This window comes from Chroicocephalus ridibundus, chromosome 1, assembly GCF_963924245.1.
Source record: "Chroicocephalus ridibundus chromosome 1, bChrRid1.1, whole genome shotgun sequence".
NCBI lineage: Eukaryota > Metazoa > Chordata > Aves > Charadriiformes > Laridae > Chroicocephalus > Chroicocephalus ridibundus.
Window position 1 is genome coordinate 35,560,613 of NC_086284.1, and position 26,621 is coordinate 35,587,233.

General features: G+C 40.5%; 2 protein-coding genes across 5 annotated transcripts; one reads left to right on the forward strand and one right to left on the reverse strand.

Moving 5' to 3' along the window:
• Window positions 1–309: 309 nt before the first annotated feature.
• On the reverse strand, window positions 310–26,621 carry LACC1 (laccase domain containing 1). Of its 4 annotated transcripts, none has more exons than XM_063342832.1 (6): window positions 26,489–26,621; window positions 6,695–7,290; window positions 5,252–5,433; window positions 4,606–4,771; window positions 2,418–2,643; window positions 310–1,973 (listed from the first exon to the last, which is right to left on the reverse strand). In XM_063342832.1, exons 2-6 carry the CDS (start codon window positions 7,260–7,262, stop codon window positions 1,799–1,801), a joined length of 1,317 nt encoding a protein of 438 aa, XP_063198902.1. In that variant the 5' UTR covers window positions 7,263–7,290; window positions 26,489–26,621; the 3' UTR covers window positions 310–1,798. The 4 variants fall into 4 exon arrangements, with proteins under 4 accessions (XP_063198902.1, XP_063198798.1, XP_063198742.1 ...); XM_063342728.1 differs by having other exon boundaries at window positions 26,510–26,612; XM_063342672.1 differs by lacking the exon at window positions 26,489–26,621 and adding an exon at window positions 10,589–10,761.
• Window positions 14,176–23,190, forward strand: CCDC122 (coiled-coil domain containing 122). The gene is made up of 4 exons (XM_063323236.1): window positions 14,176–14,301; window positions 16,542–16,940; window positions 17,278–17,394; window positions 23,026–23,190. The coding sequence occupies exons 1-4, from the start codon at window positions 14,188–14,190 to the stop codon at window positions 23,188–23,190; spliced, it is 795 nt and encodes a 264-aa protein (XP_063179306.1). The 5' UTR covers window positions 14,176–14,187.

Sequence of the window (26,621 nt, forward strand, 5' to 3'; positions counted from 1 at the left end):
AAGCCTGTCAGTGTCCATGCAATTATACTATCCTATATTTGGAATAAGTCAATAATACACATACATATAATACATATACATACCATACAAACCATCAGCTTGTGTGCAGTAACACACTTGGCAGCACTGAACTGAGGAGTGTGAGTGTTGCCCCTGTTGGAACCTTGAACCTGCAGTTTGAACCCAGCGGCGAACATCACCACAGTGAAGTTACAAAACAAACCGAGAATGATGAAAACGACAGTGAGGTTTTTAAAAGGTAACTGAAAATGTAAGAATTTTTATTGTCAAGGACTGCAGTGCTGCAGACAAAGAGGAATAATATTTCTAAAGAAGAAGTGAGAGTTGGAAGAAGCATTTTTTTGGTAGATGGTCACAATAAGAGGGTAACAGAACCAGGCTCTTCTCTGAGAAATACCATTCACAGGTTAAAGAAAGCTTTTTTAAAAAGTCTGTTCTCCCAGAGGACAAGGAAACTTCTCATTTGGTCAGCTCTGAATCACAGCCCCAGAAAATGAAAAATAGATTACTCTTCAAGCACAGATACTAGAATAACTTGGCAGATGACTGTAGAGGCAAAAGTGGCAGCATATGCCACGCGGTGCTTTGCAAAATGCGTGGTTTGAAAATCCATCTATACAGTGCAGCCAGGGATGGAAGTGGAGCGTGAGCGAGCACTGACCTCTAGTGGACATAAAGGCCTAGAATTGGAAAAGATCGTTGAATTCAAAATCCAAACTACGTCATGCGGACAGTTGTCCCAAGGCTTGTGCTTGGCAACTCTGAAAGCTACTCAGCATAGTTTTACCATTAGGAAGCTCTCGCTGTCTACGTGTCAGGAACTATCACGTCTATGGTAATGTCTTCAGGCAAATTTTTTACGTCAAAAGAAAACAGTGCTCACTTAGAATTTGCTTAGTAAGACAGATAGATAAGGCAACTATTGGTCAGTAAAATTAGCTGAGGCTAAATTCACTCTTCTTAGATATTTATTTAATAACTGGGCACTGTTGAGACCATCTCAATGGACATTAGCAGAGCACCAATAGTTTAAAGAAAAAAATCCTAAGGCAACATGAACATACATGTCATATCATATTAACAGTTTTAGTCCTACTTTTTCTACAGTCAAAAAATACAGAATGGTGAGAGTTCATACATTTTCAATGTCTGCCCCAAAGGAGCTTGCTTGCTTCTCAATTTCAAGTTATTTTCCACAGGAAAAGTCATGTAAGTGTTTTGGAGCTCTTCTTTAAACAAACCCAAATAAGAAAAACAATCCCACGCACATAATTCCATAAGGCGTACCTTCAGCTGAAACTCACAAAGTTGTGTGCTCTCAAACAGTTAATGTGCGATACAGGCTTCCCTTCCTTATACCAGTAATGCCATACTTAACTTCATTCAGAAGTCTCACCCAGAAGCTAATGAAGACTGTTTTTTTGTGCTTTCACCACCTTAAGACAATGAGGTTTCTGGGAAATATTTGGTCAAGAAGGCTCCAAAAAAATTGGAGCTTGCACCTGGACTTGCAGAAGGGCTTTGTCACTGGTGCGGGTTGCCCTTGTTTCCTTTGTACCCTGTCTCATACAAGAATTATTGGCACCACACTCTAGACGTTTCTTCTTGCCTCAGAATGGCAGGGAAAGGAGGAAGCAGGAGAACCGCGAGACCCGTGAATTCCCTATTGCAAGTCTGTGAAAGGAAGGAGGGAGAATTTCTACAAGGAGAGCAGGATGCCAGTCAGTGCACCAGACTTGTTGTCTAAATACTATGCGACTCTAAGAGACATACTATCTCAGTCTTTGATTGATATAAAGCCAATCTGTGTCCCAAAGTTACTGCCATCACGAAAGTGAGAGAAAAATCTATCAGGGTGGCATGCAGTACAGAAAGTGATATTTTGGTTCTGGTCCATGACAGAATCATCTTGGATGTTCTCAGGAAGAATCCCACCACTCTCAAGAAGAATCCTTAAAGAAAGAAAGAGAAACATAAAATAATAGTTTTTGTAAATCCTGTCATTCCTTAAGACACTATCATTCAGACAGCACCTCAAGTACCAATTGAACAAACTGTGACAATACTGTGATTGGGACTTCCATTTGCTTTTCTTTTTTTTTTTCCTTCCAGTATTGGATTAAAATAAGTGCTTTTCTGCAACCAGTAAAACCACATTTAATTTGAACATTTGTCTATAATCCATAAACTGAAAGTGTAACAGTAACATAATAGTTGAAATCCAGCAAAAGTGAACTGATACCATTCATCCAAGATATCATTTGTTGATCTGCAAAGTACTACAGAGTGCTTTAAGATGGTAAGGACCATCACCATAATCGTGATGACAATACAATATCAAAATAATTATTGATAACTAATGTGGAATTAGTCTTTTGTTCACTTAGCAGGCTTACCGTGTTGCTCTTCTAATATCAATATACGGACTTGCAGAGTCAAATTGTCTCACACACGTCGGATCAATTCTGTGAAATTCTTTCGCTGATTCGTGAGGAAGTTTGTAGCAGCAAGGTCCTACAGATGGGCCCAGCACCACAAGGATATCTTTCACATTACAGCCATATGCAGATACCATAGCATTTACTGTGGCCATAGAAACTCCTAACAATGTGCCTTTCCACCCTGTGAGAAATGAGAGGTTGAAAAAACAAGTTGTATAAATTGTCTCTTTAATTTTACAGTAACTAAAATGTATGCTATTATTAAAGGCACAAATTAGTAGATATATTTACATCTTAAAATAAATAATTATATCTAATAATAAATAATTATTTTTTAAAAAAACCCAACACTTTAACAACTATCTGTTTGCTGATATAATTTTGTGGAGATGAAAACTTGAGAGAAGAGTTTAGATTTGGATTCCAGAATTGCCTTTTTCCCACTGTTCTGGTTTGGGCAACTAGAGCATACCTTACAGCTTCTCTGTGCTTGAAACATTTAAATGGGAGTATGACAACAGAAATGTGTTACAGGCAGAAGTGTATTTTTATAACATGGTGTAAGTGGTTTCCATGTTATTTTAGGAAAAAAAAAGGCTCAAGCTAGAGCCATTGTTTGGAATAGATAGAAGAATGCCAAGCTTTGCACTTCGGCATTGTTTGGAATAGATAGAAGAAAGCCAAGCTTTGCACTTCGGCATTGTTTGGAATAGATAGAAGAAAGCCCAACTTTGAGTTCTCATATCTCAGTTTGAGTCCCAGGAAGTCTTTGAATTGCACAGGGAGTGTGTCATAGCGAAGGACAGGATATGCTAGTAACTTTTCCTCTGCTTTTCTGCATCCAAAGACTGAGATGACCTTATACCTAATTGTCTTTATTTGTATACATAGCAACATGTGTTCAAGTTAAACATGAACTGAGGTGGGGTTGGACAGGAAGGGAAGGACTTAGAACAAGATAACTGGAAGCCTGGCAAGAACTGTGATGTGGGAATGAAGGCCAAAACTTGGAAGATGGAAGGCAGGAGTTCAAGCTAGAGCTGAGAGGTATGCTTGGAGAAGGCAGCGGTGTAGGTTGGGGAATGGTGTGCTGTGTCAGGGGCTAGAAAAATGAAGAGGCGGCAGAGAAATATTTAAATATTTTACAATAATTAGTTTGAACACTTACAATGTAAAACTCTTAAAACTTTCAAGAGTAGATAACATTCTCTCCATCCCTTCTCCCCATTAAAAACCACAACATACCCCTCTCCTCCCAGACAGACATGCCACAATACTCATTCCTTTCACTTTCTCTAACCTCAGCTTGCTAGGCACAGAGCGGGACACACACCCACCCCAACCTTATTCAAGGAAAGTCAAACTTTTGATCATCTTATGACGACTCACAAATCAAATTTATTTTGGCTAATTTATTGAATGTATGAAGAACTGTATGAATTAGGTTTTGTGTTCACTTGTTCTTGAACTGTATTCACAAGTTCTAGGTGGAGGTGAACCTTCCTACCTTATCAAGGGATGTACTAGCATCAAAGCTGAGGAGAAACTCTCAGCTGTGCATTCTCCTTGACCTCATAAATACAGACTTCTTTACAAAACGAAACAGCCCCGGCAGGAAAATCTCACCACAGGATACATATTTTAGCCTAGCAGTTGGGACACCTTCTGAAATCAGACATAACTCCAGGTTGTGCTAGCCATCCCCGCTTCAGTTTTATTCTCATTTATTTTGCATCAGACTGATCCAAAATGATTGTTGGGGGCATTGGCTTTATAGCCATTTTTTACACAGGAAGTTAGACAGGGCACAAAAAAAATTATTTGGTTTTGGCTACCAGATCAGAAAAATAAATGCATACATACATAAATAATAATTATTAAAGATATAAAATAAAATTTTAAAAAAATTATAGCTTGGGAAACAAACTATTCTCAACACTAATCTTGTTTTGGCAGGATACAAACTTAACAGGTCAAACTTAACTATACTACACTTGACAAACCTAACTATATTGTTATGTGATCTTCCATTTATTCATTCTCACTCATTGGTTCTTTGGTTGCTAATTTGTAATCCTTAGTCAAAAACTCCCTTTCCAGTGGTCTCCTAGTTATTTTGATCTCCGTGACTTAAAATTCCTACCAGAATGAGCAGCACCGCAGGCTTTTCTGACAGGATCAGCAAACAGCACGGGTATGCAATCAGCACCTGGAGCCGCTATCGTAACACCTTTCTGGTTTGTAACTATTCCATCATAGCTGTCAGGCTCCGTCTTTCCCATAACACACACAGCATTAGCGTGATCAATCTGTCAAGACAAAACCAGAACACGGACATGTTTATGGCAGCAAAAAAACCCCACTTCCGACCAATACAAGGATTTTTCTTTGGCATGAAACACTCTTCTGCACCAACTGATTACCTGTGGAAATCAGGCACTCTCTTGTTCAAATGCCATGCAGATGTATCAGTAGAAAGCCACCATAGAGGTGATGGTGTATTTTTCTTTTAAGAGAAACTGCTCTGATCATTTATCTGATTCTTCTGTTCTGTGGTAAGTTAAATGTTAGAATATACTTGGAAGAAACAGTGCTTCTCCATGTAGTGCCAAATGGCTGATAGTTTGGATGGCTTTTCCCACAGATACACTGCCAGCATAAATGTTTTAATTGTCTTGCTTCTCACAAGTTCTTGCTGAGAAAGATAAGGATAATGCCTACAGTTTTAGCCAGTGATACATGAAGGAAGATCTGGCCTGTTTACATAAATCCATTGTTTGATAAGATACCTTGACTCTGTGAAAAGCCTCTAGGTTAAATCCTGCAGCATTAGCTAGCCGGCGGAGATTTTCCTTAACGACAACTTGTGGGTCCCTCCGCTTGGAACTGCTGAAGAGATTGCAGGAGCTTAGAGTTGGTATGTAGGAGATCCCACCCATCCTTGTGGTGAACCCATGTAGGAAGATATCATCTGGAAAGGCAAAAAAGACAACAAACAACTGTTTACAACAGAAGATTGGTCCAGATATTACACGGTTTTATACTGAAGAGGCCTGGAATCAGCCAATCAAGCTGAGTCTTGCTCTACCTCGCATTTAGCTGTGGCATTTAAATTTAAGGATTCTAAGTTTCCTTCTTGCTCATAATCATAATCCCCTGAGGCCAAGATAGAGGGGTTTGAACAAAAAGGAGAACTGGCAGATTTAGCCTGACTTTTTGCAGAGTTTTAGTGTAAAATCTAGAGAAGAGGTAACTCATTGAGGAAAATGAAAGTAGATTTTTAAACAATTGTTCTAAGGCGGCATCTCCCAAGCTTTTTTGGCAAATAAAGTGCTAGTCCTCAAGACTAAACAGAATCTTAAACATCTTTTTAAAGCACACTGAAAGCACCGAAAATTTCTACAGTTATTGAATAATCCTCTGTTTTCACTGTGCAGATCATTTATTGTGGCCTCACGCACCAAATGCAATCACTACTTTTGGGGGCGATGGAGGGGAGGGGGTCATGTGGCAAAGTTGAACACAGAAAGGTAATCCCACAACTGGTATTTTTGCTGTCTCAACAGCTGACAAGCCTAGTGACATAATCAGAGTTGAGATTCAAAATCTATTTTATATAGCGTGACCCTTACAAAGTCACAGTCAAAATCTTGAAGCACAACAAAGGCAAAGATGGCTTTAAGTTACTTATGTTCCTTTCAGGTTCTGGGTTGTTTCAGACATATTTTTAGGGAAAGACAGTTCCAAATTTTTGCAGTAGCATACCCCTGAATCCTCTGAATCATGAGACCCCCATAATCACACCGCTTGAGAGACATGCTGCAGTAAACTGGGTCATGCCACGGCAGGGACCCTGAGACATCAGTCTGCTTAACCAGGCATGCCTGAGACTGCAGACCAGGAGAAACTCCTGTCCTGCCTTTCCAGAAGATGATGGTAACTCTCAAAGTGTGTAATTCCCACACAGAGGGGAGGAGATTTTACTGTCTGCAGTAATGCTCTCACTAGACACGGCCATCTCTTTCTTCTGATTGTGCCCCAGGCCTGGAGCAGACTTTGCTGTATCTTTGCTAACACTTCCCCCTTTTACAGACATGATGCCCTATTACAACATCATACAGAGTTATTTGCTGCCTGAAGACATTTCCAAATCTTACCCATTTGGCAATTCCCTTGAAGAAGTATGCTTGCGAACAGTCTCTGGAAAATCTGTTAGCTGGGATTCTCTTTACCTGGGATCAGGGATGATCTGAGGATGGTGAGCTCCCCTTTCAGGCTCGGCAGGCTTTCCAAGTACATCTGAATCTCACTTCGGATGAGCGCCACATCCTGCGTAGGAAGCGCTTGCCCTTCACTCCAAGGTTCAGCTATCTGCAGGTTTTCACCATCAGATGCCACCTGTAAATCCTCAAATTCAAACTGGTAGACTGCTGTAAAGAGGTGGTCTACATATACTTTCATTAAGTCTTTTCTTAAGGTAGGGAGAATTACTTTAATGATGCTTAGGTCTTTTTCATCCAGTCTTTGTTTGATGGTGTACAAAGCAGCAGCTGTAGTCAGAGAACGTACCACCTCCAGTCTTTTCTTCAGACTCTGAAAATCACTGAGAGCTGGAAGGAAGGACTCTTCTTCACCATTCCTCTCACTCCCCTGCCTCTGGCGACACATGACATAAACAAATGGAGCAGGGATGGAAAAGCATTTCTCAATAGTTTCCAGCGTGTTACGTAGCAATCCTTGGATGTTGTTCTGCAAGTAGGGTGGTAGGCTGAACAGATCTATCAGTACTGCTTCCACCATATTCCAGGATATTTAGAGAGTCCTACAACTGCCAAGTAGTCAGTAACAAAACATGAAAAACAAAAAGGGAAGACAGCACCGTTAGTCCAAACACAAAATTATACTATTAAGGCAATGCGCTCGGTAATACTGTGTAGAGCAGGTGGCATAGCAGTAATTACTGTTTTAGGACTTCCTCACTGCATCACAAGAAATTGCAGCAACAGAAAAGTAGCAGAAATGGGAATTACTATGTATTTATTTAAGTATTTAGGTATTTCCCTACCACCCCGCCTACCTCAGGTTTTTCCCAGGTCAGGGATGATAAAAGGTTAGTACATAGCATTAGATTTAATGAACCAATTAACCCACATTAGCCTAATGGATCTTCTTGACCTCTGGCTGTTGGGCCCTCCTCCACCTCCCATGAGGGCAACCAAATACAGAGGTCCCTCAGCTTGCTGGGACTGCGTGAGTTTCTCCAACAATTTTTTTTGGAGGCATTTTACACACTTATGGGTGAGGTGGAGCTCATGTCTGCTACCCCTCCTGGCAGCCTCCAGGGGTGCTGGGCTGCGAGCTCAGTGACGTCCTTCCCACAAGCCTCCACAAGACCTTTTGCACTTCTCCCTTGTGTGTTACCAAAAGCATTGACTTGCTAATTTCTGACTTCTGTGTGGAGGGGCACATGATCAGTATAGTTCTTCTTTTCAACAGGCGCAGGAACTCGGCACAGGTTACTGAAACTTTACCTAGTAGGCCAAGAAGTACAGAGAACTAAATGAAAAGAATGTAATACTGTGCAAAAATTCCTGCCTCAGTTTTTTTTCACTATGGTAGCTGCACTCTCCGCTCTGAAATCAAGGCTCGTTAAGCCAAAATCATCCTGTAGTTCACAGCTTCTCTTGGTGGGGTTCACAGCTTGTCTTCCAGTGCTGGTGGGTTTTTTTTGGCCTTTTCTGGACTTTGTTGATTGAAGCCCAGGTAAGCTGCCTACCTGTGGAAACTTGTCCATCTGTCTCTTCCTCTCTCTCTTGTTATGAGAGCGTATTTTACATAACCTCTCAGAAGTGTTTTATTTTCTCTGTATCTGTTAATTTTTCAGTTTCCAGTATAAGCCCACAGAGGTCTGGAAGAGAAGACTCTATCCCTTTGCTTTGTGAACCTATTCAGATTTCATGACTAAGAACCGTGCCTGATCTAGGAGGAATACATGCAGTTGTAGGACCTCATAATCATCAAGAGTATTCCTTAGCACCACCATATTTTTATTTTTTTTTTGCACAGTAACAAATCATGCATGAATATTAATTCCTTTGCAGGAAGAAAGGACTTGAGAATTTTTGGAGTCTTTGAAAGCAATGCTCTGCTACCAGAACTAACTGTGTCTGATGATGCCTGGCACTTTTGTGCTGCCCCAAGCCTTCATTCTGCTGTGACTACAGGCATGCTCTGGCTTCACAGCTCTTCGTTATCCTGCAAAAATACTGCTTCTGTGTGTACTTGAGGCCTACCACTATGGTGGACTTGGTGTCCTCCTGGGCATTTTATGGTAGAAAATGGATTCCCAGAGTTTCTACACTCAAATGAGAGGTCAAAGACCTTTCTGGTTTTAATGGATCATTTATTCAGAGTAGGTTTTACAGAAAACATTCTGTGTTTTCTTCATTGTTCTTTCCCCCAGACTGGAAGAAAAATAATCCTGACTGAAAATGATGTTTTCCTTTCTGCAAGTTGGATGCTTACAAAGATTAATTATTGACTATCAAAACATGTGAACTAAAAGTATCAAAGTGTGACGGCAGATAAAAGCATCTGCAAAAGAATTTATGACTCTTGATTTTGCTCAAAGTATTATTTACACACAGCTGATAACAGATTCTAGAGAAAACAGCTTGCTAATAAAACAGTGTCGAAACAGACCCATGTCAAAGACCATGACTTGGGAATTCAGGATATATCCTTCCCTACCCTGACACTCTCTGTGGGAGGCCTGTAAGAGTATGACACAATCCCAATCCAGGTATAGCCAATAGCCCCAGCAAAGACAGCACAACAGAGGGGTGTAGTGGAAAAACAGATTATTGCTCCACTTCAGATATGTCAGTAGTGGAAGGTAAGCAGAGTTCACTGTTGTCCTCATACTTCCCCGGAAAAATATCACCAAAGAAAGGGTGGAAGGAAAGTGTTTGCGGAGGGAGAGGTAATTGCCTACATTGTTATTAAGTTGTGTGTTGCAAAAAGTCCACAGGGTCAATTATTGGGATGTACACAAAGAAACGATGGGGCTGATTCACCCTCGTATCCTTCCAGTTTTGCATCACAGAGTCCCACTGAGGTCAGTGGTGTCACAAGTAAATTTGCTGATAGTCGTAATAAATATTTTTGACACCTTTCTAAGTCCCCCAACAAAAACCTTCTCAAAACACGGGCTTGCCAAATGCAGCACTGTTTTAGCTTATGAGAAATGCATTCGTGGTTATTCAGGTTTTAAGTAACATGCTCTAGAGTCCCAGTGTTCCGTGGAAAGTCTCCCTGCGTGTAACCACATCAGGAAAGATTAAGTGCATTTATTAAGGAGTTGCTCATTTCAGTACACAATGCAAGGCAAATACTTGCACAAACTTGAAACCAAGGCCACCCATGAGCTGTTTCGCTCACTCTCTGAAACTCTGTCAGTACAAACATTTGGAGGGTAAAAAGATTCTCTTGCACAGACATCAAGAAAATCAAAGAAAATGACAGATAACAAGAGGAGAGGTGGGGAGGGCAACAAGAGTGAAAAGGAGAAAGGCAAAGTGAAGACAGAGAAGAAACAATGAAGGAAACAAAACCAGCCTGCAGAGAAGAGAGAGCTCAGGGAGGAAAGAGATCCAAACAGCAAGTTTTGAAAACCTCAGAAATCTAATTCTAAGAGCTCACTGCTGGTCAAGACAAGGCTGCCGGCAATTTCCTGCGCCTTTGAATCCTACTGGTCACCTTATCTTCTTATAGAAGCACAGAGAATTGATATTGTTTGGGGAAAATTAAAAAGGCAAGAAATATTTAACGTCTGCCATAGTAAGATTCCCAGAGAACGCAAACAGGTCATTAAAGCAGCCCAAATAAACTGGGATAAGAGCATATTTGCAATAAAATTTTAACAACAGCAAAGACAAAAAAATGGGGGAAAAAAAGAAATACATAAAAACCTCTTAAATTGGATTAAAATAAAACCTTCTGCCTCTCTTAACTTAGGGATATTTAGGCAAGGTTGAAGAAACATAAATCAGCACTCACAATGAAAATACTGAAACACATGCAGTTCTCGTAAAGAAACTCAGTTTAAAACACAGGAATTTACTTACACAGGTAGGCAATCCTTTTAAACTCTTGAAAGGTATCATCTGATATAAATGCACACTACCAGCTTTATATACCTCACTTCTCACTGTCAGTCTTGCAGCAGATTTGTACAAGATGGAAATTCCTATTCTAGGTAAGATTGGAGTGGGAACCTGTATTTCTTCTTTATGATGAGACCCTGCTTTGTTGCTGTCAGTATCCACAGGAAATAACAAACTGTACTGAAAGGCACCAACATGATTAAGTGCCTGGGCAGCATTAAACACGGAAGCAGTATTAACCCTGCCATGTAGCTCACTGCTGTAATCACACGTGCTAATGCATCGGCTTTGCATAATCTCAAACAGATTCAGAAATGTACAGCGTAGCAAAACAGAACAAGAACACAACGAAGTTTAAGGAAAACTTCTGCAGACTGAAAGCGTTTCCTTTTCTGAGCTGTAACTGCATGTTCCCGTGAAGAATCTGGCAGTCAGTCAAGAAAAAGCATATTCAGAAGGATCCAGATAGAGAGGTTATGAGAGGCCAGTCTTCAGGGCCACAGGCCTGAAATGAGGATACCCATTTCTCCTCGCAGCAGTCAGAAATTTCGCAGAGCTCTGTAAAACAGCCTGAATGTTTTGACAGGACGTGAAGGTGAAAAGGCAAGTGGAGGAATTAGGGATTTGTGTCAGGCTTTGTCCAAGAGTCATATGATAATAAATATGTTTTCTCAACTGTGCTAAAATCAGTCATGACAGGTAAGTAAATGACTAAAGGACAAGGAAAAAAAAAGTAATTTTTTCATGAACAGAGGAATTGATAAAATCAGATCTCCTGTGAATTGCTGTCTTGTGTCCCCTGTTACTCCCTTCCCTTCAGCTCCAGGAAACCTGCATTTCTGCCAGATCCAGAACACTCCTGGTGAGTCCCCTGCCGTTTCTCCTCCTGCTTTTCCTTCCAGCAGATGCTGGCAGAGGGATGAGCGCTGAATCCTCCTGGCTCTCCCTCCCAAGGAGAACCGAAGTGGGGATCTTGTCCAGACCCACCCAGACACCTATTTCCATGAAGGCTGCAGGAATCGGTTTTGATTGCTCTGAAAGCTCTGAGGCTTTCCACCCCACTGTCAAATGTGTCTGAACTAGGTCATTAAAAATTAACAGCAGGACTTGATGGAAGGAGACCAAAACAACCATTTTCTTTCTAAAGAAGAAAAAATAATTACTGGGGTTATTTTTGGTGCAGAATGCTGAGAAAGGATAAAGAAAAGGTCAGAAAAATATCCAGGATACAAAATGATATTGAAAAATGACAGTTTGACATTATGGCTCTGGCTGAAGCATTATACTCAACTTCTGCCATTTCAAAAAAGGATGAAATAAACAGATTGTATGCAGAGATGAGCAATTATATTATAAAAATTGTGGGATTTAGGTTAAAATTCCTTAACCTGGAGTTCAGAGGAACATGAGTGGGCACCAGACAAGTCCATGGCTATAAAACAGGAGAAACTGGGCCACCTTTCTTCTTCCTTGTAACCCAAAGGTGCCCAGCAAAACTTATGTTCTCTGCAGCGTATATCAAACACTAACAAACTATGACTGAAAATGTAGTTTAATACAATGAATTACGCAAGTCGGGAAATTTAAAAGGGGAAAAAAAAAAAAGCGAAGTAAAACTCCTCGGTCACAGGGCAGGCCAGGCCGCGCTACTGCTACGGGCCCCACCACTAAGCACGCACCCACTTCTGAGGGGATAAGCTGTTCCCTCAGTTCTTCCTCCGTCTCCTGCCGGGGACAGCCCCCTCTCCCGGCCCCTCTCCCGGCTCTCCGTGCCCCTCGGCCGCCGCTGAGGGCCGTGCTCCCCTCACGCCGCTCCCCGCCGCTCGACTTCCCTCGCTGAAGTTCTCCGACGCTCCCTAAGTCCCCAGACGCCGCGCGGTGGGGACGGCCCTTGCGCGACGCTCCCCGGGCCTTGGCGGGCGCCGCGCGCGCGGCGGTTTGGGCGGGAAGGGGCGGAGTCGCGGCGGTTGTTGCAGCCGCCGCCGCTGAGGGGGCGGTGGCGGTGTGAGGGGGTGGTGGGCGCTGCTCGTTTTCCCCGCCCCGGTGGCGGCCGGGTAGGTAGCCGGAGGGGGCGGCCTCGTCTTGCCAGGGTGCCTGGCATCGCTCGATTCGCCCTTCAGTGCCTTTGGAGGGTTTGGGACTGCGTGCGGCAGGGGCAGGCCTGCCTGGATGTGTGGAGCGCTTGAGGGGGTTAGGAAGAAGTGAGGGGTGCCGGGACAACGGTTGCAACAGCCTTAAATATGAAATGATTGATGCGGTTTCCTAGTCAAGACTACAAACCTTCAGGCACAGTTCGTGGGTCACAGAACGGTAGGGGTTGGAAGGCACCTGTGGAGATAATCTAGTCCAACTCCCTGACAAAGCAGATTCACCTGGAGCAAGTTGGACAGGAACACGTCCAGGCGGGTTTTGAATATCTCCAGAGAAGGGGACTCCACCACCTCTCTGGGCAGCCTGTTCCAGTGCTCTGGCACCCTCAAAGTAAAGACGTTTTTCCTCATGTTGAGATGGAATTTCTTGTGTTCCAGTTTGTGCCCATTGTCCCTTTTCATGTCACCAGGCACCGCTGAAATGAGTCTGGCCCCATCCTCTTGACACCCGCCCTTTAGATATTGATAAGCATTGATGAGCTCCCCTCTCAGTCTTTTCTTCTCCAGGCTGAACAGAACCAGGTCTCTCAGCCTTTCCTCCTAAGAGAGGTGTTCCAGTCCCCTGATTATCTTTGTAGCCCTCTGCTGGATTCTCTACAGTAGTTCCTTTTCTTTCTTGAACCAGGGAGCCCAGAACTGGACACAGTACTCCAGCTGTGGTCTCACCAGGACAGAGTAGAGGGGGAGGATGACCTCCCTTGACCTGCTGGCCACACTTTTCTGAATGCACCCCAGGATGCCACTGGCCGCCTTGGGTCATCTGAGTGCCATTTAATGTGTTGGGCCTGAAGATGGGCTTTATATGTGCCAGACTTGTTGCATTTTCCTGGGAGTTTGATGTCACTTTATATAACAATACAGATTTTCTTGATTAGCTTATTCTATCCAAAATGATACAAAAATAGTACTAAATATTTTCTAATCTTGGGGGGGGGATCTTTACAGACTTAGTCTGACAGCTTTCTTGCATTCTAGTTTATCTTATATTAAGGATAGTTTAATAGTTAATGTAGCAGACACTTCCAGTATGGTAACTGCAATAATGTAAATATTCAGGCTAAATGTAAGAGCATGCTCTCATGCATTTAAGATGCTCTTAATACATCTGTGTCTGTATTCATAAACTGAGGATCTGTCCTGCAGAGAAGCCAGAACACTGCAATAGTTGATTTTATAAAATTCTGCAAGAAAGAGTTATAATTCTCAATCATTGGCTTTCGGCATCCACTCATTAGTAACTTGTTTTTGTTTATAAAAAATGAACCAAATTAAAGAATGTTTTGATCTGGGATCCCACAGGAAAGGCATTAATATTATTCTCCTTCATTAATAGTGAGGAATTAAATAGAATGAAGATAAAACAATTCACTTCTTTTTTTGTGTCCTTATAGTTCTGCACTTTTGTCTAAAATGGCCAAGCAAAATTCTCCATCACTAATTGAAGTTGTAAAACAAGTTGCAGAGCAGCAGCATTCACAAGCGTCAGAGATAGAAAAAAGCAAAACAATTCTTTTCCAATTGCAGGTAATAAACCTTATTTAGAGTAGATAATTTAATTTTTTTCATTAGATGGGGAAGTATTCCTATGAGCAAGAGAAGCTGATGGTACCTACTTTTTTCTGTGTGCTTGCATTTAAGTGTTCAGAACAGCAGTTCTGTTCCTGAATATTGCATTTAGGCTTCACCAAAACTGTATGTGTATTGATATTTGTAAGGCTGCAACTTAGCCTTATAATAACTAGCCTTACAAATAACTGAGACTAAGGTTTTAGCAGAAGCTTTTATTTTTTTATTTGGAAAAATTAAACCAAACCAAAGCCCAAAATACACTGAGACAGCAAACACCCAAAAACTCAATAAAAAGTTAGAGCTCTTTGACTTTTTCATGGTGATTTCCTGAGAAATTAATGGGGAAAAAAATTTTAAAAGCATCATTTTTGGCAGATTTTCACCAGACTTAGCATTTTTTCTTGGCACCTTTTTGATACAAAATACTTTTTTTTTTTTCTGTGCGTTTGATGTGGGTATCCTAAATAGTCATTAAATACTGGTTTTATTTAGTAATATTTTGTAGAACATTAGATACATGTAGTTTTTGTGAAGACTGTATAACCATTTCTGTTCTAATCTCATAGAATTTATGAAGCTTTCAGTTATTATTTAATCTTTGAGATCAAATTTCTATTGGGAGACTTACATTTGAGTCTGAGGAAAGACACAATAGTATTCAGGCATTTTTGAGCATGGGAGAATGCAAACGGAAATAGTAGAGTTCCAATTATAATGTCTGTGAATAGCCCTACAACTAAAATGATGTTTGAAATTTTGTACAAAGATAACTTTTAATGCTTAGGAGTGTCAATTGACTAGCCACACCTTGCATGAAGCGTTCTCCTAGTTATATACCATCTCATAATATAGTATGATGATGCTGCAACAATTAATTTGTGATCAAAGAATTTAAACAAGCATCTGTTTTCAAAAAACCCCACAGAACTTTACAGCCCTAGGTAATTAAGGTAGCTCATTTATTTTCTTCCTCATCCACGCCTTTTCCTTTTTCTTTCAACAAAGCCCAAACTCTAGGAAATTCCATACAAACATTACTGTTAGCAGAACAGTGAAGTTAAAAAATTAGGAACTTGAAGTTAAAATGCAGAACTGCTTTTTCATCTTTGCATCTATTCCCATGTGTTCATGTCACAGAAGACATGGAAAACAGTAATTTACTTCCAAAATTTAAGATCTTTGCCATTAAAATCTTTTGCTTTCCTGTCCTCAGTAAATGGTGGCTGGCACTCATACAAAACCTGCTAAAACTGCATCCCGATTTCAAAATTAAAAGTTACACCAAACCTTTTTGTTCTTAACAGTTAATGATGTCTTAATCTGTTAAAGACATTGAGTAAGAGATTTCATAGCACTCATATTGCTTCCATTAGGGAAAAGATAATAGGTGACATAAATCACAATGCTAATTCTCTCACTTAATGCTCTACTGTTGGCTGTTACTTTGGGTGGGATTCGTCATAGCTAGTTTACATCACCTACAACTCAGATATTAAACTCCGTATTAGTCATCTAGACTCCCTTCATAGTCAACAAACAGAGACAAACATTTCCGAGGGAGCAATTCAGCCCTCCCATTTTAGACTTCTTATGATGGGTTGAAGCACTACTTCCTGAATTTGTTCACTTCGCATCAGTGAGAAGATGCAGAGGCCTTTTTAGGACTAGATGCCGATTTCTTAGGGGGTTAAAATAGCTGGGATTAATCCTACTCTCAAATACTACTGTGATGAAGATGGGATTAAAAACTTCAGTAGGACAGGCAGGTTAAGCTCCATCATCTCAAACACCCATCTATGTGTTTGTGTGGGTTTGTAAGTGTTTTTCGTATCATTAGTTATTTTTAGCTTGATTTGGACTATACCAGATTTTGGCTCTAAACAAACATTAGGACTGGGTTTGATCTGTCATGTCCTATGTATCTTGCAAATATGAGGAATTTAAAGTAATTTCGAGGTTACTTTATTTCATATTTTAGACTCAATCTAAGGGAAGAAGTTTAAGATAGTATTCTTTCATTGTGCCTCTAAGGTGATGATTTTAGGAAATGGAACTCTAATTATCTTCCATTCAAGCCACATTAAACAAGTGAAAAAGAAGACTGTTGAAAAAATATAAATTACAGTGTTTAACTAGATCTAACCCTAGTATCTTCTCAAAAAATGTTCTTAAGTGAACACTGAAATATTTTACAGGCAAAGTTTCAGGAACTAGAAAAAGAAATGGATTCTATTTTATTAGAAACGAAGACAACAGAAAGGGAAATATATCTGCAAGATGATGCCATAGAAGTGACAAAATATCACTGTGAAAATCTGGAGGCCCAAGTCAGAGCTCTATATTCTGAAAATTTAAAGCTGAGGCATGATGCAGAAACAATACAAGAAGAGTTTGAGATGACATTTGCAAGAAATAATGAATATCGGGAAAAAATAAAGGCTCATAAACATCTCTTTTGGGAGATGGAAAGTAAAATGCCGGTTATGATTGAGCTTGCTAAAAAGAAAGCTGTTGTTAAGCAATTAAAGACAAAAAAAGAGGAGTTAATGCGTGATCTCCAGAATCCAGAAGGATCTGTTATAAAACAAGTGCAGGTACTATATTTCCTCTTAGATACTTTTCCTATTGTGTGAAATAATTCTGACACAGTTTAACTAATATGCTTATTTTGTCTAATATGTTTACGGTTCATGAGGGACTTACTATGGGGAATATAGATAAATTATAATGCTACATTAATTGAAGAAATTCTGACTTCAGTATGCAGTAAAAAAAAAAACTTTAAAAAATCATCATCCATTGTTATGTGTATATTATTACAAAAGTCATATTCATTCTACATGATGGAATGGGACATTTTTAATATGTTTAATAGATGTACTGTGCAACTTTTTAAGGAGGGGATTTATGTATCTTGACTTACGTCTGCAGGAAGAAATTACACTTTTAAAAAGGGAAATCGCAACATTGAAAGAGTTCATCAATAAAAAAAAAGATTTGCTGGAAGAAGAGAAAAAAATGCATGCCAGGCTTAGAAAAGAAATTGAGGTGAGTCATTTGAATAAAATATAATTACAGTTCTCCTGACAGAATATAGATAGTGTAAACGAAGTTTAAATACTTTACACACTGTTCCTGGCCATGCATTATTATTATTATTATAAGTACATACAGTAACCATATTATCTTAAATTCTTGATACTGACAGTCTTTCTAAAATTAAGAACTTAATTGCTATCATGAGAAAAATTGAAGTTAAGAACATTTTTTCTTAAGTCTTTTAAGAAGGAGTTCGGCTGTGAACTTTTGGAATGATGTCCTGAATGGTAGTAAAGCAAAATGCACGTGTTTTTATTTCTGTAATACTTTTAAAATGCTTTAAATTTCATTGCTGACTTGATTATTAATGACTTGTTTCATGGTTCCTGGTAACTCATCAATGGGAGAATCAATTGCGCCAAGAAAATAGGACTTCCCATGAATCTCCCTAATTTAAGCTGACATTAAATTAGGGATAACACAGCAGCTCCTAATTAGCTGCCGAGATAAAATTCTGATAAATAGTTAAAACCTTCTCTTTTTAAATAATTGAACTATATTTTACATTTTGTTCCTTACTAAAATACTTTATATGCCTAGATAATTTTTAGTTTGGAAGTTTCACATCATTTATCTTGTTAGTTCAAATAAATGCCAGAAAATTTAATGAGCAAAGCTTGATAATATAAAGATTAACTGATCTAAGGTTAGCTCTATTGCCTATTGTAAAATGTAGGAGGAAAAAAGAATCATTTGTCATGTAATAGGGAACAGCAGAGAATTTTTAAAGTGAAAAGCAAAGCACAGCCACTTTATAATAAGTCTATGCTATTCAGCATCTGAGAAAACGTTTTATTATCAAGGCAACATCCTCCTAAGAAAGTTCTCTAAACCCAAAGTGAAAACAGGCCTAAAAATAGTGTTCTGTTATGTTATTGAAAGCAATTTAATTAAATAGTGAAGGTTAACGTGTTCCTCTGTTTGGATTATATGATCTTTTTGTCTTGGAAGGAAGTAGGTTTTAAAATGGCATCTTTCTGGGTATTATTTTCTATTAAGAGCTCTCTGGGAAACAATCCAATTTTTAATATAAAAACTGACAATGGACAGGCAGAGACATTGATACCCAGCAGTCCTCAGCACAACTTAGGAAAGAATACTCAAGCCAAGCATGGGAATTAATTAAGATAACTTGACGCATGGAAGAGGTTGCATTGAGCTGCACTGGTGGGATTCAGCTACAGACTGCCAACACCTAAATGTGGCTATTTGAATGCAGATGACTACACAGGAGTCAGACAGGTTTCCATTATAATCACTGGAGGTGTAGTCAGTGCAGTTGATGTATCCCAGAGATCAATTCAGTTGGCCATATGTAGGTGTTTACAGTAGGATGAGCTGCATTATCTGGTCTTTCTAGACTCTATAGCATGCATTGGCTAGATTTCTATTGATCAAAACAGGAATGTAGACATGTAGGTCACATATTCACCTCTAAAGCTAGGTGTTTTAATCTGCAGACTAACTGTACCTCAAGACTTCCGCACTTGTCATAGGACATTTACACATTGCATGGATTCTCAGCTTCTGGCACTACATGGACCAAAAGTAACTGTCCTCCTTATAACCTCGTGAAGTTCAATAAGGCCAAGTGCAAGGTCCTGCATCTGGATTGGGGCAGTCCCCAATATCAATACAGACTGGGTGATGAATTGATTCAGAGCAGCCCTGTAGAGAAGGACTTGGAGATATTAGTAGATGAAGGAAAAAGCTCAAGTGGGAGAAGGAAGTTTACAGTAAGTGGAAGAATGGACTGACCCCTTGGGAGGATTACAAAAATGCTGCCCAGAGTGTGCAGGGATGGAACAGGGAAAGCCAAGGCCGCCTTGGTATTAAACCTGCAAGGGATGTCAAGCTCAACAGGAAGGGCTTCTTTAAGTATATTGGAGGCAAAAGGAAGACCAGAGAAGTTGTGGGCCTACTGTTGAATGAGACAGGAGCCATGGTGACGGAGGATGCGGAGAAGGCAGAGTTAATGAATGCCTTCTTTGCTTTGGTCATTCCTGCTTGGCCCAGCCCTCAGGAGTCCCAGGCTTTGGGGAAAGTAACGTAGAAAGAGGAAGAGTTCCCTTGGATTGAGGAAGACTGAGTGACAGATCAGTTAGGTCCATTAGATATTCACATGTCCATGGGCCCTGATGGGATGCACCTGAGAGTGCTGAGGGAGCTGGTGGAAGTCATTGCTGGGCCGCTCTCCATCATCTTTGAAAGGTCCTGGAGAACAGGCGAGGTGCCTGAGGACTGGAGGAAAGCCAGTGTCACTCCAGTCTTCAAAGAAGGCAAGAAGGAGGAGCCAGGGAACTACAGGCTGGTCAGCCTCACCTCCATCCCTGGAAAGATGATGGGACACCTCGTTCTGGGTGTCATCTTAAGGCATGTGGAGGAAAATAAAGCTATCAGAAGTACTCAACATGGATTCACCAAGGGGAAATCATGTCTGACTAATCTGATAGCCTTCTATGATGGCATGACTGGATGGATAGATGAGGGGAGGGCGGTAGATGTGGTCTACCTTGACTTAAGCAAGGCGTTCGACACCGTCTCCCACAGCATCCTCATAGGGAAGCTTAGGAAGAGTGGGCTTGATGAATGGACAGTAAGGTGGATAGATGACTGGTTGAAAGACAGAGCTCAGAGGGTCGTGATTAGGGGCACAGAGTCTAGTTGGAGGTCAGTGACAAGTGGTGTTCCCCAGGGGTCAGTACCGGGTCCAGTCCTCTTCAATATATTCATCAATGACCTGGACGAGGGGATAGAGTGCACCCTCAGCAAGTTCGCTGATGACACAAAGCTGGGGGCAGTGGCTGACACACTGGAAGGCTGGGCCGCCATACAGAGAGACCTGGACACGTTGTAGAGTTGGGCAGAGAGGAACCTTATGAAATTCAACAAGGGCAAGTGTAGGGTGCTGCACCTGGGGAGGAATAACCCCATGCACCAGTACAAGTTGGGGGCTGACCTGCTGGAGAGCCCTTTCAGCTGAAAGAGACCTGGGAGTCCTGGTGGACAGCAGGATAACCATGAGCCAGCAATGTGCCCTTGTGGCCAAGAAGGCCAATGGCATCCTGGGCTGCATCAAGAAGAGTGTGGCCAGCAGGTGGAGGGAGGTCATCCTCCCCCTCTACTCTGCCTTGGTGAGACTGCACCTGGAGTACTGTGTCCAGTTCTGGGCTCCCCAGTTCAAGAGGGACAGGGAACTGCTGGAGAGGGAACAGCCAAGGGCTACAAAGATGATTAGGGGGCTGGAACACCTCTCTTATGAAGAAAGACTGAGGGATTTGGGTCTCTTCAGTCTGGAAAAAAGACGGCTGAGGGGGGATCTTATCAACATTTGTAAATACTTAAAGGGTGGGTGTCAGGAGGATGGGGCCAGGCTCTTTTCAGTGGTGCCCAGTGATGGGACAAGAGGTAATGGGCACAAGCTTGAGCACAGGAAGTTCCACCTAAACATGAGGAGGAACTTCTTGACTTTGAGGGTGGCAGAGCACTGGAACAGGCTGCCCAGAGAGGTGGCGGAGTCTCCGTCTCTGGAGACATTCAAAAGCCGCCTGGACGTGTTCCTGTGCAACCTGCTCTAGGTGACCCTGCTCTGGCAGGGGGGTTGGACTAGATGATCTCCAGAGGTCCCTTCCAACCCTATAATTCTATGATTCTATGAAAAGCTTGACATGAGTTGGCAATGTGCACTTGCAGCCCAGAAGGCCAACTGTATCCTGGGCTGCATCAAAAGAAGTGTGGCCAGTAAGTTGAGGGAGGTGATTCTGCCCTTCTGCTCCACTCTGGTGAGACCCCACCTGGAGTACTGCGTCCAGCTCTGGAGCCCTCAGCACAAGAAAGACGTGGATCTGTTGGAGGAGGGCCACAGAGATGGTCAGGGGGCTGGAGTAACTCCCCTATGAAGAAGGGCTGAAAGAGTTGGGGTTGTTCAGCCTGGAGAATAGAAAGTGCCAGGCAGACCTTATTACAGCCTTTGAATATACAATATAAGGGTGCTTCTAAGAAAGATGGAGAAAGGCTTTTTACCAGGGCCCGTAGTGACGGTTTTAAATGGTTGATAGAAGGTAGATCTAGATTGGACATAATGAAGATTTTTTTTTTTTTACAATGAGGCTGGTGAGACACTTCAGCAGTTTGCCCAGAGAAGTTGTCATCATTGGAAGTGTTAACGGTCAGGTTGGATGAGGCTTTGAGCAACCTGATGTAGTGAAATATGTCCCTGACCATGGCAGGGGTTCGGGCTCTTTCCCCCACATGAGATTGCAGCTGTATTATTCTTTGCAGATGCTTGTTTATCCTGTCCTTGAAGTACCCCAGTGATGGAGATTCCATGAGTGGCCAAACATTTTTTTCTAATGGTTAATTTATATGTACACAAGGCCCAGTAAAAACAGCAATATTCTGCCTCCCCTCTCTCCAGTAAGCAGATGAGTGCTCCCTGCGTCATCAGATATGCCAGACAGTTCCCAATAATGATGCCAGAGACACATTTCTAAAAAAAGCAGATAATATTGATCATAGATGTTTCAGGGTCTTTTGTACAGTCCTAGTGATGTTCAGATCCTGCATGCACTCATTCAGATGAGTGAATCTGACAGTATCCCCCAAAAAGTTTTGAAGGATTGTAGTGGAGAGCCAGGCAACATGAAGAAAGACAACCCATCACCACTAAAATTAGGCAGTGTAATTTGTAAAACATTAGTGAGGGTAAGAGTTAGTTATACATGAAATTTGGGCAGCAAGACTCGCAGGAAGTCACTGGCAATGCTGTAGTTCTGATGCAGCTGTACATTGTCATGTGAGTGTTAAATACAGTGTAATAACCTTTCCATAAGCAGACACAAGAATAATTATACGCTACCACTCATATGCCATTCAAACTAGCGTAAGTAAGCCCAAATATTCGTTAAGTGAATACCCATTATTTCAATTTTTATTATAGTGAACATTTCATGCTTTTATACTTCATAATGCAAATCTTCAGAGGGTTGTCTGCAGCAACCACTTTTCATATAAGGCAGCAATGGGGGAAAAATTGATATAGTACTGCATTGCCACAGTATTGCCTTTCTAAGAGAAACATACCTTTTTAAGTGCTATTACAGCCATCTGGGTTATCTCATTTGTATGCTAATTTATACTTAAACACGCTTGTCAAAGAATTAAAATTTCTTCCTTTCTCACGTCTCACTCTGGAGCCTGAAATCTTCCACGTACAAAGGGTTGCCCCAGCTGTGAGATGCTGACTCTTTGGCTGGGATTTACTCTGTTAAAGTTTAGACATCTACAAAGCAGATATTCACATTGAACTCCTCACTTAAGCTCTTAGCAGGACAGAGCTTTTCTTTCCCTTAGTGGGAAAGAGAGACACAATTCATTTTGTCCTAAAGCAGATACCTGAAATCAGTCAGACGAGTTGTTTTCTACGTGTCTGTGTCTCTTCAGTAACTCTAAAGTGAATGTGGAATGACTTGGTCAAATATCAGAATCTACACTTAGACAGAGTTAGGTGAGCTGAACCCACCTCTGTAAACAGTTTTACTTGAAAGAAATTTCGAAGTGAATTTTATTCTATTTTATTAGGTACAGAATAAAAGATACGATGCTATTCTAAAACGTTTGCATTGCCAACTGAACAAACTCCATTCAAATAAAAGGCAATGGCACTGGAACATTCAGCAGTTGGAGAAGAAGGCAGCAGAACTAAGAAAGCGTCTTGGAGTAGTGGGGTTACAAAGTAGCACATAAAACAAACCTAACAAAGCTACAAAGTGGGTAATCTGTTCCAGACAAAGGAGCTTTTTTTTTTTTCTAGAAATACTACAAATAGTAAAGTAGCCCAATATGTGGGCCCACGCTCAGTGATTTTTTTCTTTTTAAAGTTTTTCTCCCTTTCATTCTGTGGCCTAAACTAAGCTGTGTTCAATCTGTAATGTGTTGGAATAACTGCTTTTATTTTTTACTGTAGCCAGAGGCTGTTCAGGAAGAAAGTTATTAACATTTCCATGTGTTTCCATAATATGTGCCCATTTTATCTAAAAAGTCATTTGAAGTCAACCAAATATTTGAGGAGTTCCTTTTGATTTGATTAGATCTTTGAAGATTGAGATCTACATTGGTTTTCCTACAGAGAAATTAGTATTGGTGTATATTTGCATTCTTGAGATACCAAAATTCCAGATCTTTTATCCACATCCCTTATTATTTCAACCTACTGAGGAACTCTGAAAGCTCTAATGGCCTGTGTTTTGCTGTGCGGGAAAATCTTATAGAGGATGTTACAGCCTATTTGCCCTGTATCTGCCACGATGTCCTAGCATGAGGGACAAGGAGGACATAGGCTGTCCAGCTATAAAAGGCTTAGGAACAAGTGCGCTCAGAATGGGGCTTCAGGTAATCTGACTTCAACTCGTTTAGTATATGTTATCAAAGCGGAATGAGTAGGTAAAGACGGTACTGGGCAGCTTTTGAAATGGAACAACTCACCCTCTAGAAATAGGAATGCATTATAGATGATTGATTATAGAGGAACTTACTATGTGGAGGAGCTTAACTAAGTAGTACTAGCCATCAATATCTAAGTGCCTAATGTTCGGTAAGATGATTCTTAACATAAATGATGACCTATTAAAAATTCCAGTTAAAATAGTAGTGAACAGTAGACATTTTTCTTTGCCTTCTTTTTATTACGTGTTTGGCATTTGAGGAATTTACAGTACTTTCTCTGTTCTTACACTTAGGTAATAGTTCTGACTGGACATAACCTGTAACATTTATATGTTCTATGGAAGTAGCTTTTTATTTGATGTGTTGTCTTGAATAATTTAGATTTATCTTTACTCTTGAGTATAAAATTAAGATTTAAGCAAATTGAGTATTTACTGTGGAAAATGTTAAACTGCCTATATTGGTGGCTTAGGAAAGCAAAATTTAAAGTGCAGTGCTATTATTACTTGTGTTAGAACATTCATATATTCATGTATATTTACATTTTCCTTATTATGTTATTGCACTTAATGTAAAGTTATTTTAAGCAATATGCTGACTCATGAAGGCGCTCTCTCAACATTGTTAGACTCTCCAGCTTGTTTGGCTTGGTCTTTTTCCTTTGCAATATTATCAGCCAAGCTACTTTCATTAAAATAATAATGTAGAAATGAAAACCACAATATCCTATGCTATAGTAACAGTAATGTGATATGAATAATTTGCTAGACCTGCATTTTCCTTGTTCCTTTTCATAAATCCCTGTAAGTTTCAGTATCTCATATTACTTTTATGCTTCTTTTGTACACGTTTTGAAATTGTTTAGTATAATTTAATAAAGGTGAATACAAGAGCTGTATGTAATACTCATGTTAATGCTGTATACAGAGGAAATGTTCCCTTCTACACAGAGACCTTCCTATTGTCCAAGGCCTAAGTTGTCTAATACTCATTTTTACTCTGTTCTTTGCAAGAGAACTGATGTTCTTGTCTACTGGGACCCTTGACCCCCTTCAAGGGACCTCATCTATCAAAGGTGTATTCCTTCTTTTTCCTCAGTGTAAAATTTGTTTTTTCAGTATACATATTTAAATGGACTAAACTTATCTCAGTTGTGTCTCAAATACTCTGGTAACTATAGAGGATTCCCCTGCATCTGGTAATAGCTGAATTCTGTATCAAAAAGAGCCCTGGCCACTTGTGATTCCCTCCAATTCATGTCCTGGTTTTCCCAAGAAGAAACTCATCTGTGCAGGCCAGAAGGGAGCTGCTGCATGGTTTTGCTGTATCCCCATAGGAATGGTGGGAGCTTTGGAAATTAAAGTACATCTCAGCTTCTCAGCTTTCCTGGCACAAAATGTAGCTATGTGTGTCTGTGCTCTGTATAACTGTTATGCTCTCATGTAATTAAAAAAAAATAAGTTTATCTTTAATTTCATATCAAACAAAAATACTAGTATTAGTCTTAATACCAATACCTGTGGAAATGTGTTAGCCAGTCCCTAATCCATTTTACTTATGCCTTGATGACTATTATATAGAGTGTGAACTCTAATACAAATGTTGTTTAGTATGAAGTCTACCACATTGCAAAAAGTCTGTTTGATCTCTAAAATAACTTGTTATAAGGACTCTGATTGTTACTGTCATCCTGTATCACTGTCCTAGTTAAATGCCACAATTATAATCGCTCTTCCCACATAAACATACTATTTATGTGTTTAACTCAACTGCCTTGACACCTGAGTTGATTCATCTCTAATCTTCGAAGCTTTGATTGTCCTCAGTCCCCACCAAACTTGTAAAAGTTTAGTCACTGAGTACACCTGAAATCTGCATTCAGTCATTTCATGTGCTAAATACCACATTTTACACATTTGATAAAATATCAAATACATTTTGCACGCTTCTGATTAAACAGAACTTTGTATCATGCGGTATTTATATATTTTCCCATGTGCAGCATTTCAAATTTAGCATTTAACATTTAACAGATAATAAATATATGAAAGGCATAAGCATTTTACTAGTGAATAGTGAATTGCAGTTAATTGCGAGAAAACCTCATCTGGGAAAAAAATCAGCTGAAACAAGGAAATATAAATTACTGCCTTCTCTAAACTATCAGTATTCTGTACAACATACGAAAAAAGAAATATATGTAGCTTTTTATAAAATGTGTAATTCCAGAAAATCCTTGCAACTTGCTGAGGCAGATTTTTCTTGGTGCAATGTTGAACAGTAGTAAGTTGATCTTGGGGCATTTTTTTCTCTTAGTAAGCAAGCACAGACAGTAGGAGAATAATTTATGATTTTTGGAGGCAAACTCGGTGAATGCACTTCGTGTTCTTTACATAAGGCTCTCCCAGCTCCCGGTGGAGAAGCGTGCTGCCAAACCCATATCAGTCATATCTGAGGATGGGTGTGGGGCTGAGGGAGGAACTCCTGGCTTCAGTGCTCTGCAGGCAACAGGGAGAGGAGTGACTGCCCGCTCTCAACAGCAAAACAGACAACAAGCAGCAACGGACACGTAAATAAATAAGAGTGTGGAAAAACTTACCAACCAATGATTCCCACTCACCGCTTAGCAAAAGTTTGAAGCGCAGGAAGCTGGATTGATTCCAACAATATAGTGTAAATGAGTGCGAAAGCACTTGGGGAACTCCACGCTCCACAGGGAAACAATGCAGCCG

Bases quoted from the DNA above. Each gene is read 5' to 3' on its own strand.
- LACC1 (XM_063342832.1), bottom strand. From the start codon at position 7,262: ATGGTGGAAGCAGTACTGATAGATCTGTTCAGCCTACCACCCTACTTG. The intron at 4,772-5,251 runs GTATCTTATCAA...TTGTCTTGACAG, and splicing joins AGGCTTTTCACAGAGTCAAG to ATTGATCACGCTAATGCTGT. The intron at 2,644-4,605 runs GTAGGAATTTTA...CATTTCTCACAG, and splicing joins CTGCGGTGCTGCTCATTCTG to GGTGGAAAGGCACATTGTTA.
- CCDC122 (XM_063323236.1), top strand. From the start codon at position 14,188: ATGGCCAAGCAAAATTCTCCATCACTAATTGAAGTTGTAAAACAAGTT. The intron at 14,302-16,541 runs GTAATAAACCTT...AATATTTTACAG, and splicing joins CAATTCTTTTCCAATTGCAG to GCAAAGTTTCAGGAACTAGA. The intron at 16,941-17,277 runs GTACTATATTTC...TTACGTCTGCAG, and splicing joins CTGTTATAAAACAAGTGCAG to GAAGAAATTACACTTTTAAA.